The sequence below is a fragment of the Fundulus heteroclitus genome, unplaced genomic scaffold, assembly GCF_011125445.2.
Source record: "Fundulus heteroclitus isolate FHET01 unplaced genomic scaffold, MU-UCD_Fhet_4.1 scaffold_58, whole genome shotgun sequence".
NCBI classification, from domain to species: domain Eukaryota; kingdom Metazoa; phylum Chordata; class Actinopteri; order Cyprinodontiformes; family Fundulidae; genus Fundulus; species Fundulus heteroclitus.
Genome location: NW_023397011.1, coordinates 145,661 through 157,500, shown reverse-complemented (window position 1 = coordinate 157,500; position 11,840 = coordinate 145,661). Strand labels below are relative to the sequence as shown.

Here is an 11,840-nt window from a genome sequence, read left to right as displayed (position 1 = left end):
GACATGTGATTCTCTTAGGCAAGATAAAGAAAATACCCAGGGGTAACACTGGAGTGTTCACATTTCTTTTGGTGAAAATATATTTAAGAAATCTTTTTTTGCATGAATTTGGACAGTGTTTGCATTTGGCCTAAGTGACAGATGCATTTAGTGTTCCTGTTTCCTTGGCCAGTGATTGAGGTTTGTTAATTCAGATCTTTAGTTATTCAATTCACCTGAAAAGAAAAGCATTTTCCAGCAGCAGTCTTCATGTACAAATAAACCAGTTAGCCAACACAAAAGCTCAGACTTTTGGGAACGGCACTTTCTCAAGGTGTTTACCTGGCAGACCTGAGCCAGGCTCATGCCCACTCTGAAGCGGGCAGACATACCCGGCGGCAGGGAGGCAGGTAACGCTCCGCCCAGGCCGGGATCGATCACCCGGATACATCTGACCACAGCCTCCACGATGAGCTCACTGGTGAACTGGTTTACTCTGTCGATGCCCTCGCCCACCTCCCTGTAGGGCACAAGAATGTGATATAACCTACCCGAGAGCTGTCAATAAGTCGGCTACATCTAGCTTATAGAACCTGCAAGAACACAAAATGAACCAACTTACGTTCCGACGTGTCTGAGAGCGTGAATCAAGATCTTATCAACTTCCTCCATCGCTAAACTTTTTCAGAAAATAGTCCACAAAAACAAAAGGATTAAACCAAAGTCCGATGATCGACAATTTCTTAACATGGGTTTCCACCAGTTAAGCTAAGTTTCACGGGGACTAAGCTGCTAGCAACATACTAGCCCCTGATTATTAAGAAAGGCGTCCCTCATTCAAGCAAACACGGTTTTCCTTCCCAGTTCCAGTAAAGCCACGTAGCACAAATATTAAAGTTTCATCACAAGATCTTCCACAATCACTTTGAAGCTGGGATGACTGACTAACAGCCCTCAGAACTGTGACTTTTTTTTATTCAGGGTGGAAGTGCTCCTCGACAAGAAAGATGGAGCTTCTGGGAAGCGAAGTTTTCTATGAATCTGAGTCAGATGTGAATGAGTTGGAAGTGTAAAACGTTGCACTACATTTCCCACAATGGACCACAACAGAGAGTCTCATGACCATAGACATAATATAAGAGTAGACCCCGCATTGACTGTCGTGGCGCAGGACTTACGGCCGCCATCTTGGGGCGGTCGACTTGCTACCTAACCTGCTGGTTCAAGCTGAACACACTAATGATACCTCAGCACTGTGCGGCGTATTTTTTGTTTAAATCGACGGACTATTGACGTCAGGGCGCGAGGGATACCTTCTCACAAGTAAGATCAAAAGATATTGGTTATATTAGAATGTGATTTTTCTAATATTAGATAGAGAGATACAGGTCTACATGTCCAAGTTTTTGTGACTGAGTCTCTCCAAAATTGCATCTACTCCGTGAGGGCATCAGAGCTATAGACATTGGTATATATATATACATAGCTATCAACTCTCACGCATTGACCGTGTGACACACGCATTTCATCAATTGCACACGCTCACACGCATTACTTTGAAAATCTCAATCTTACAATGAAAATCTCACTCTTGAAACGCACGCGTACGGACGCTTCGCGTCATGGCGGAACCAATTTGCGGTACAATGGTTTCCGCACGTCCATTAGTAGATGTAACACAGCTGCAAGGACCGCCGCCGCGCAAACCAGTTTCCCTCATGCAAAGTGAAACAGTTGTACGCTACGTGTTGTGTGCGAATTAAAAGGTAAATCGTCATGTGTTATTACAAACTGTAAAAAGAAAGCAAAGTCCGTGTAAAATAGTGACCGTCTTCAATCGACCGACAGCACCCCCCCCCCCCCCCCCCCCGTTGGACAGTGTTGAATCGAACAACAGCACCCCCCCCCGTCAACAATCTCACTCTGAACTGTCGTCAAAAGTTGAGAGGTATATATATATATATATATATATATATATATATATATATATATATATATATATAATTCATTTATTTTTTTTGTTATGGCCTGGCTCTTGGACCATAACAAATCAAAGGGAAGCCCCGCATGGGATAACTTAAAATGGGATTTATTTAACAAAAATCCTAACTGGTTGGAGAGGAGCGGGAAAGAGAGAAGTAGGTGGCAGAGAGAGAGAAAGAACGAGCTGAGCTCCTCTGAGCTGGTCTGATCTGAGCTGCTCCCAGCTGGGGTTGATGATCACTGCGGTCAAGTGAGCCCTCACTTGATTTTGTTGGTCTCGCAAACACTAAGGATTACGGCACAGACGGCTGGGACTACTTTTCAAAATAAAAGCAGCATGTTCGCGGTGTATCGACTATGTCTTTTCACACATATTTACATCATTTATGATATATTTATATTCATGCTTCATGTGTCATTTTTTTCCATTATTCTGGCCTGCTGGTGAAAATGGAAATATATGCTTTGGTCACACTCTTGAGCCTCAAACAACTTATTTTTTCCAGGTGACTACCTTCACTTACAGATGACATATGATGATCTCCAGAAGTCCATCTACATGATTTGTGATTTAAAAATAAAAACATTTAAAAACCCTTACATTGACTCAAGTTAACCAGTTTTGACAATATTAAACCTTATGTTGCTTAACAACTTACATCGAAATGTGATGTAGAATTGAAAAATAAGAGCCACTTGAAATCAGTATATATTAAGTAATTATTAACAAAGTTTCTGTCGCTCTAGCAACTAAACCATAGATAATCAGTGGATGCAACCACTTCAGCATGACAGTAGAACACCCCCAGATGTGGCTCAACAAGTTTCAGACATTTCTGATGTGGAATTACAAAATAAGAGCTAATTGAAATTGCTATATAATAACTCACTATTAACAAAGTTGCTGCCACTGCAGCAACTAAACCGTAGATAATCAGTGGATGCAACCACTTCAACACGATAGCAGAAAACCTCCAGATGTGGCTCAATAAGTTTCAGTCAATTCTGATGTAGCACTTCAAAATAAGAGCCATTTGAAATTGCTATATATTAACTAATTTAGACCAAAGTTGCTGTAGCTCTAGCAACTAAACCGTAAATAATCAGTGGATGCAACCACTTCAGTATGATAGGAGAACACCTCCAGATGTGGCTCAATAGGTTTCAGCCAATTCTGATGTGGAATTACAAAATAAGAGCCATTCTAAATCTCTATATATAAAGTGATTTTGACCAAAGTTGCTGTCATCATTTAGTCAATCTGAACCAAGTTGTTGTCGAGGTTGCTACTTTTGTGTAAGTTTTCAGAGAAAATTTTAACATAAAAGCTATCATTGAGATTCGCTCTGGGTTGGTCAGCAGCACATTACCCCCACTATAAACAGTTTTGGTACAGAGCTTTTGCTTCAGCAACCAGCCTGGCGCCTGCCGCTTGGACTGCTGGTACCTATCAGCTGCTTCCAGAGTCCCACAGGCCAGAAAGCCAGACAGGACTCCTTCAGCTTGACAGCTTTCCTCATCACCGGTGTACACCAGAGAGGCCCACAGAGTGGGGCCCCGGTGACCTGCGACTGGGCGAGGGAACATTGCGTTCATTAGTTTCATTCATCATAAGGGGTCTTTGGGCTGCTCTTTGTCTGGTCCCTCATCTAGGACCCGTCTGCCTTGGGTGAGCCTACTAGGGTCATTAAGCCCCTGACAGCATAGCTCCTAGGATCATTGGGACACTCAAACCCCTCCACCGTGATAAGGTGGCAGTCCAGGGGAGGGGTAGTGCAATATAGTTACTCTTAATAACAAAATTAATAGTTGTCATGGTTTAGTTTGGGTCTGACTTTGTTCCCTGGTATTTTCCAGTTCCTCTTCCTCTCACTCAGCTCACCTTCCACTCCCTCAGCAAACAGTCATACCTGTTAGACTTTAATTAGTCAGAACTCACTCCACCTGCCAGCCTCCCTACATAAGCTTCCCTCAGTCTTCTCTTCCCCGCCGGTTCGTCATCATTCTCCACTCACTCCACGTCTGTGAGCCTACTTTGCTCCCTGTTTAGTTGCTGGAGTTCCTGCCACCTCTGTGTCTCAAGTGAAGCCTCTGCTAGCTGCTGGATTTCAGGCTACCTCTCTGCTTTAAGTAAGGCCTCTGCTAACTGGACTGTCTGCTACCCCTGTGCTCCAGCAGCCCTACATCTCAAGAACTCTCTCTGGTCCTCCAGCTCCTGCTCCCATCTACACTCCAGTTCCAGTCCAGTACAGCCTCTCTGGTTTGCTCATCCGCTACTCATCTTTCTTTCAATAAACTCTCAGAAATAAGCTCTGTGAGTGTGTGTGTGCTCTGTCTAGGTTCATCAAGACTAATCACGACAATAGTTGTTTCCACAAAAGATAACTTACCCGAAAAAACAAAATATTTTATGTTCATAAGGAAGAATAACAGTAAACGTTTGTACACTACAGATTGTTACAGTAGATTGCAGATTGTTCCTTCTGTCATGCTTGGCCCCAATAGGGCCAAACATGACAGAAGATGGATAGATGGATGGATCCACTGACCCCACTCTGAAAGTTTACGTGGCCTAACACTTCGTGGCGGAGGTGCTGTCATTGCCAAACGCTTTAATTTTGTTGTGATGCAGTTGACTGAAGAATATTTAGGAGTGAGGACATTTCATGACTGGATTTGTTGCCCAGGTAGCATCCTATCACAGTTCCACGCTGGAATTCACTGAGCTTCTGAGAGCAACCCAGTCTTTCACAAATGATTGTGAAAACAGTCTGTGTGCATAGATGCTTGATTTTGTGGCTATGGAAGTGATTGGAACACCTGATTCCAATAATCTGGACGGGTGAGAAAATATTTTTGGCAATATAGTGTAGGGCAAATGCACTTAAGGTTTTAACATTCTTTTATTTTGAAATTCCACATCAAATCTTAATGAGCTTTGTTGAGCCACATCTGGAGGTGTTGTACTGTCCTGCTAAAGTGGCAGCATCAATTGATTATCTACTATTTAGTTGCTAGAGCTACAGCAACTTTGTTAATAATTAGTTAATATATAGCAATTTCAAATGGCTCTTATTTTGAAATGCCACATCAGAATTGTCTGAAACTTATTGAGCCACATCTGGAGGTTTTCTGCTATCATGCTGAAGTGGTTGCATCCACTGATTATCTACGGTTTAGTTGCTGCAGTGGCAGCAACTTTGTTAATAATTTGTTAATATATAGCAAGTTCAAATGGCTCTTATTTTGAAATGCCACATCAGAAATGTCTGAAACTTGTTGAGCCACATCTGGAGGTCTTCTCCTATCATGCTGACGTGGTTGCATCCACTGATTATCTATGGTTTAGTTGCTGCAGTGGCAGCAACTTTGGTAATAATGGGTTAATATATAGCAAGTTCAAATTGCTCTTATTTTGTAATTCCACATCAGAATTACCTGAAACTTATTGAGCCACATCTGGAGGTCTTCTCCTATCATGCTGAAGTGGTTTCATCCACTGATTATCTACGGTTTAGTTGCTGCAGTGGCAGCAACTTTGTTAATAATTAGTTAATATATAGCAATTTCAAATGGCTCTTATTTTTAAGTGCTACATCAGAATTGACTGAAACTTATTGAGCCACATCTGGAGGTTTTCTGCTACCATGCTGAACACCTCCAGTGTTCAGCATGGTAGTATAAAACAGCAAAAATGTAGTCAATCTAGAGATTTTTAAATGCCTTTATTTTTAAAACACAAATGATGTAGATGCAGTTTGATGAATAAGTTCTGAAGAACATCATCTGTCATCTGTAAGTAAAAGTAGTCAGCTGTAAAAGAAAACAGTGTTTTGAGAGTTTTTTAGGCTAAAGAGTGTTACATAAAGTATAGCATTAAGCATGGTCGATAAACCGCGAACATACTGCTTTTATTTTGAAAAGTAGTCTCAGCCGCCTCTGCCGTAATCCTTAGTGTTTGCGAGACCAACAAAATCAAGTGAGGGCTCACTTGACCGCAGTTGATGATCAGGGCTCCGTTCTTCGTACGTCGCTAACTCAGTTAGCTGGATCTGATTGTTGACGGTTTGGCATGATCTTGGATCGTTTGGTTCTTCGAAACTCATCTTGGACTTGTTGTCATAGCAACATGTGCGCCAGCTTAAGCCTGCTCGCGAGCAGGTTTATTTCATGTAAACAGGATTAGATCACGGCTGTATAAGCGGAGGAGATAGGGAAGTCTGTCGTAGCCATGTCCATTTTTACGACAGCAACCTGTTGCGGAAGGTGCAAGAATAATTTCAGAGCTTTTTGAATTAATCGCGTATTGCGCAATAGACAGGATCCTTTAGCGCAGCGCGACAGTGATTTTGTAGAGAGATTTTTTTTGTGGCTGTTATAAACAGACAAGCACATCATTTAACAGTGGCTTTTAAAGAGGAAAAATGGTGTTAGAGTCATAAATAGAAAGTATTTAAGTTATTTGTATGATGGTTTGCTTTTTATTTTGATCATATTCAGTAAGAAGATTTGTTCAGGCCATTTTATTGTGAAGTTTAGTTTTACTTTGAAAGGCTTTCTTCCTGTCGAGCCGTATATTGTATTAGAAAAGAACTATGGATGGATTATCTAGACACGGAGCAATACAGTTTTACCGTGTAAACTGTGTATGACTTAGAAAAGGGAGAACTTCATTTTTTTTATAGATAAAGATTTTTTTTTGTTAAAACTCTCAGTTTGCACGTATCCTTTACTTCCAGTGTCTAAGGAATGACACTGAAATTTGGATCTCTTGACATAACAAGTGCCTTTTTAAAATAAAGTATAATAATCAAAGGCTACCATTTTGTAGAATATTCTTGTATTTCACTTTTACTTGTCCACATGTTCTAGTGGGTTCCGTGGAGGCTCTGATATAAAAGAACAAAGTAAATATGAAATTATTAAAATGCAAAAATACATACAGTAGAAAGTGATAGAAACGTCTACCATGGACAGTATTTATGCATTAATTTGTCTGCTACTTTTTGCCAGCCCTCTCTCCTGGCTTTAGCAGACTTTGAGGTGTTCCCTGTCGTTTTAATTAATGACTCAAATTCGGCATAACCTCCCATTAAAAGCTTGTGTTCTGCTTGGGAGAAAAACTGTGGGCGTTCTTTGTTCATGCTGAACAGCCAATAGCAGCGTTGCTGATCATTGTTTCTGCTATCGATACATTTCCCCTTTTAAACAAACGCATGAACGCGCAGTTATCTCAGATAACTCAATCCAGCCATACTAATCATAAACAACAGGTGTGTTCGCAGAACCCAACTAGCCAGATCAGGATTAGCCGGATGAAATCATCTTGGATGTCTCATTTGATCTCGGATGTTTTAAGCAACGTACGAAGAACGGGGCCCTGGTGCTTGGGCTGTCAGGTGAGGAAGTTTGCTGCTGTCAGTCTGGCCAGCTGCCTCCACTTCCAATCAGCACCAATTAGAAGCTCTACACGGGGACTCAGAGGAAAGGCCTTGGGCCGTAACAATATATATATATATATATATATATATATATATATATATATATATATATATATATATATATATATATATATATGTTACGGCAACTCTTGCTTCTGAAGTCGGTTCCATGATGAATGATACTTGATTATCCTGCATATTGGATGTTGATCCTCCATTATCACACTGTTAACTGTGATCTCCTTTCTCACCTCAGGATCGTTGGCTGGCATTTCTTTCAAACCTTCTGTGTGCTTCGGCCATGTTCTTTTTTCTCTGCTGAGATATTCAGGACCGGTCAGCCATTTTGATCTTAAGAAAGATTCCACAGATTCCTCTTGATGTGTCGTCGGCTGGGTTGACTTTTGAATTTACGTATCTCCACTGGCTGGTGTGGGAGAGGTCATGGATTACGGCAATCCTGTTGGATACAAAAGTGTGAAATCTTTTAGTTTGATTGTGAATATATTTCAGCACAGAGGTACTATCTGTCCAGAAAGTTGAATCAGAAAGTGGTAAATGCAGCTCCTTCATTAGCATTCGATCCACCTTAACAGCCAATGTTGCTGCTGTGAGTTCCAGTCTGGTTATGGTCATCTGCTTTAGAGGTGCCACTCTAGCTTTTCCAAATATGAAGCAGATATGGATTTGACCTTGGTGATTTGATAATCTGAGGTATCTTACTGTACCATAGCCTGATTCACTTGCATCACAAAAGTGATGCAGTTCAGCAGTTTCCACGGGACCAAAGTTTTCAGGCTTCATGCATCTTGCAACTTGAAAGTCATGTAGCAGATTTAACTCGTTGAGCCATCTTTGCCAAGGCTTTGCAGATTCCTGGGGAATGACATGATCCCATCCATACTTGGATTTGCAGAGTTCCTGAAGTAATTGTTTAGCTTTCAAGATGAAAGGAGAAGGAAATCCTAATGGGTCGTATACTGAACTTACTGTGGAGAGTATACCTCTTCTGGTAGCAGGTCGACTCCTGATGGTCACCTTAAAGCTGAAGGTATCGCTGAGAGTATCCCAGTGGAGTCCAAATGCAGACTCAACTGTTATTTGTTCTTTCAACTTTTCTTTATCCAGATCTAGTTCCTTAAATGCTGCAGCTCTGTGATGTTCAGGGATGCTTGTCAGCACTTCATTGCTGTTGCTGACCCATTTTGTTAACGTGAAACCTCCCTCACTGCATATTTTGGTGAGATCTGTGACAAGCTTCATTGCCTGGTTCACTGTTGCCACTGATCGGAGGCAATCATCTACATAAAAGTTACTTTCAATGGTTTTGATAATTTCATCAGAATAATGTTTCTGGTTGACAGCAGCAGTTTGACGCAGAGCAAAATTAGCAATGCTTGGGGATGATACAGCGCCAAAGAGGTGAACTTTCATCCTGTAAACCTCAAGAGGTTTGTTAATGTTCCCTTCTGGCCACCACAGAAACCTCAGGAAATCTCTGTCCTTTTCATCCACAAAGACTTGATAAAACATTGCTTCAATGTCTGCCATTACTGCAATGGGTTCTTGGCGAAACCTTAACAATACCCCAATAAGGGTGTTTGTCAAATCAGGACCTTGGAGGAGCTCCTTGTTCAGAGAGGTTCCTTGAAACGAGGATGTACAGTCAAACACCGCCCTCAGTTTGCGCTTTCACTTACGGTAAACACCATGATGTGGAATGTACCAGACATGTCCATCCTTTCTGCAAAGCTGCTCAATTGGAACCTTTTCTGCATAGCCCCTTTTCAAAATGTCCTCCATGAAGGATGTGTATTCTTTTGTATACAACTTATCCTTCTTAAATTTTTTCATAAGGTGCAGTGTGCGTTCCTTAACCATTTTATAGTTATCAGGCATAACTTTGTCTTTATTTATGAGAGGAAGTGGTAGGTGGTAGTGTCCATCTTTAATATACAATGAGCCTTGATAGAATTATTATTACTATGTCTACATATTTTAGGTTATTTACTATTTTCATTTCATTTATCATATATATTTACTCTTTACTACTAAGAAGTTTTAAGGTTTTAGATTTCTCTATTATATTTGCAGAAGGCCTGCAGAAAGCAGAGAAATATGTTGTGACTATGATAAGTGTTTTTATGAACTCTATTCAGCCATCTGGAGTGCTGCACTGTGTGAACTGTTTGGTTTTATCTGGAAGGTCACAGTTATTTTGCTTATCCCTACCCCTTAGATTCAAAATGGAACCAGGGATTCCTTTTCCTAATAAATAGAGAGGGGGCGACGGATTTGCTTCAGATCGGATTTGGACATCTGTATTAAGCATCTCCGTTCGATCTCCTTGCAAGATTATTTGAAAATCAATCTCATTGTTGTCTCTCCTTCTTGTGTTGTTAATGAATGTTTTAGGTGTTTGAACCTGACATTTAATTGGTCCTTCGAGCCGGATCCCAACATACAGGAGGATTTCCTCTGGGTGAGGTGAACCGGGTGAAATGTCAGTGATCACTGCATTCAGATCCTTTTCCAAGGGCCTAGTCCATCTCGCCTCTGGGTTTCTGACTGTTGACGGGAAGTCCGAGGGAGGATTGACAGCAGTGGTGAGTGGATTTGTTTTTTTAAAGGTATAAATGAGTACCTGAGAGGTATTGCGCATAGAAGGGATAACGGAGTCCGAGAAAGTCCGTGATAACAAACCCTATCATCCTTGGCACTGATAGGTACACTAAGGGGTAACAGAGCCCAAAAGGTCTGTGAATTGAAGGGGTAACAGAGCCCAAAAAGTCTGTGTAGAAAAAAAACAAAGTAGGATAACGGCGTCCTGAGACTAGGCCGTGTAATTCGAGGATAGGGCGGCAGAGTCCTACAAAACTAACGTCTGCATTGTGTGTTTGTGTGTTTGTGTGTATGACTGGAAAATTAAATACCACTAGGTATTTTCTTTTCATTTAAAAACAGTGGGATTGTAAGTAACAAGCCTTTGAGGAGGTCTAGCAAGAATTCTCCACTCGAAAGAGTTGAAGTGAGAATTACCACAACAGGTATTTTAATTGTTACCCCACGGTGTAAAAATCCCAGCCTATAGAACACCCTATGTGTTACAGGACTGGATCAAATTTATAAAAATGGGAAAGGGACAAAGGAAAACGTTGAAACAGCTCCAGAGTAAAGACTGGAAATTCATTGAACAGCAGGACCCTGATAAAATAAAACCTTTAGCTACATGGGTAAAATAATACAATGCAGGTTTAAGGGGTGATTCAACAAACAAAAATAGCTAAAATTCCAGGAAAGTATTACTAATAAATGAAGAGATTTAAAAGGGGATCCCACAGAAACATTTTGGGAGTTTTTGAAAACACAGCGGTTAGTCAAGGAGGTATTTAAAGGTCCCGTAGAGAGAAAAAAAAAACAACAAAGTGTCGCAGAAGACTCTTTTCGCGCAAGCTGTCTGTCTGATATGTTTTTGTTCTTGTTATATCTTGTCCAACGTAATGTGTCGTTTAATGGGATCATTACATGAAAGGAGAGAATGTTTGAGTCCACAGTGCTTGAGAGTGTGTGTGTGCGCGAGTGGGTCTGTGTGTGTAAATCTGCGTATATGTGTGTACGTATGTGTGGCTCAGAATAGCGTCTGAGTGAAGAGATTTACAGTGGAAAAGTACTGTGTGGAGTTGATCTTCGTGAAGGGAGAATTTGGCCAGAATAGTGGTGAAAAGTTATTATAGTTGATATTTGGCAGGGGATTAAACATTTCTTTGAGACAACTGAAAAAGAAAAAAGAAAAATATATATATATTTTTGTACAAGCATAATTTTTACTAGTGTCATTTATTGCAAAATTGCATATTAAGAATCCCAAATGAGCTTTAATACTTTGAGTAATAAAAAGATAAAATACACGATTAATTGAAATAATAAAATTAATAGTTTGACAGCCTTAGTTTAGAGATAATACACCTGATATTATCATATATCTGGTTGAAAAAAGAAAAGCGAAAATTGAATAAAAAATGGAAACGGAAACGGAAATAAAAGGACGTTGCATCGGGGAAGCGTTTACATGGGGGGACCAACTAGACACTTTCGTTGTGGATAAAAGTGTTCTGAACTGCGACGTATAACTTTCAAAAATGGATAAGCGTCCAGGTGTCTGCAAGACAAAGAGTTGCACCCTTGCGGGGCTTAAGCGTAAAACCGTGTTTGGACGAAACACAGGAGGGTCTTAGCCAGCGCACGCTTTCCACTTTTTAAACTAAGCGGGAACTTAACACGTTGAAAACATCTTTCAGCGTTGCCATAGATGTTTTGAAAAATATTAAAAACATAGATCTGTCTGTGTAAGATAATGAAAAAACAGGCCTTCGTCTGTTTGTTTTTTTCTGAATGTCATCGTTTCTATGTAACTGTATGTATGTATCTATTTAACTA

At 40.5% G+C, this 11,840-nt stretch overlaps 1 protein-coding gene and 2 long non-coding RNA genes across 3 annotated transcripts in view; 1 reads left to right on the top strand and 2 right to left on the bottom strand.

Annotated features, from left to right (window-relative positions):
• The window catches only part of ccdc22 (coiled-coil domain containing 22), a 72,805-nt gene extending 71,813 nt beyond the window's left edge, over positions 1-992 (bottom strand). Inside the window, exons 1-2 of the mRNA XM_036133127.1 lie at positions 602-992; positions 322-499 (exon numbers count right to left, since the gene is read on the bottom strand). Coding sequence (XP_035989020.1) covers positions 322-499; positions 602-651 — 228 coding nt within the window. The 5' untranslated portion in view covers positions 652-992. The remainder of the gene's footprint in view (positions 1-321; positions 500-601) is intronic.
• A 276-nt stretch (positions 993-1,268) lies between these two features.
• Positions 1,269-11,191, top strand: LOC118561193. The gene is made up of 2 exons (XR_004929855.1): positions 1,269-1,302; positions 9,819-11,191. It is a non-coding gene; the product is annotated as an uncharacterized LOC118561193 (long non-coding RNA).
• Positions 5,669-6,048, bottom strand: LOC118561194. The gene is made up of 2 exons (XR_004929856.1): positions 5,869-6,048; positions 5,669-5,775 (listed from the first exon to the last, which is right to left on the bottom strand). It is a non-coding gene; the product is annotated as an uncharacterized LOC118561194 (long non-coding RNA).
• Positions 11,192-11,840: the final 649 nt, after the last annotated feature.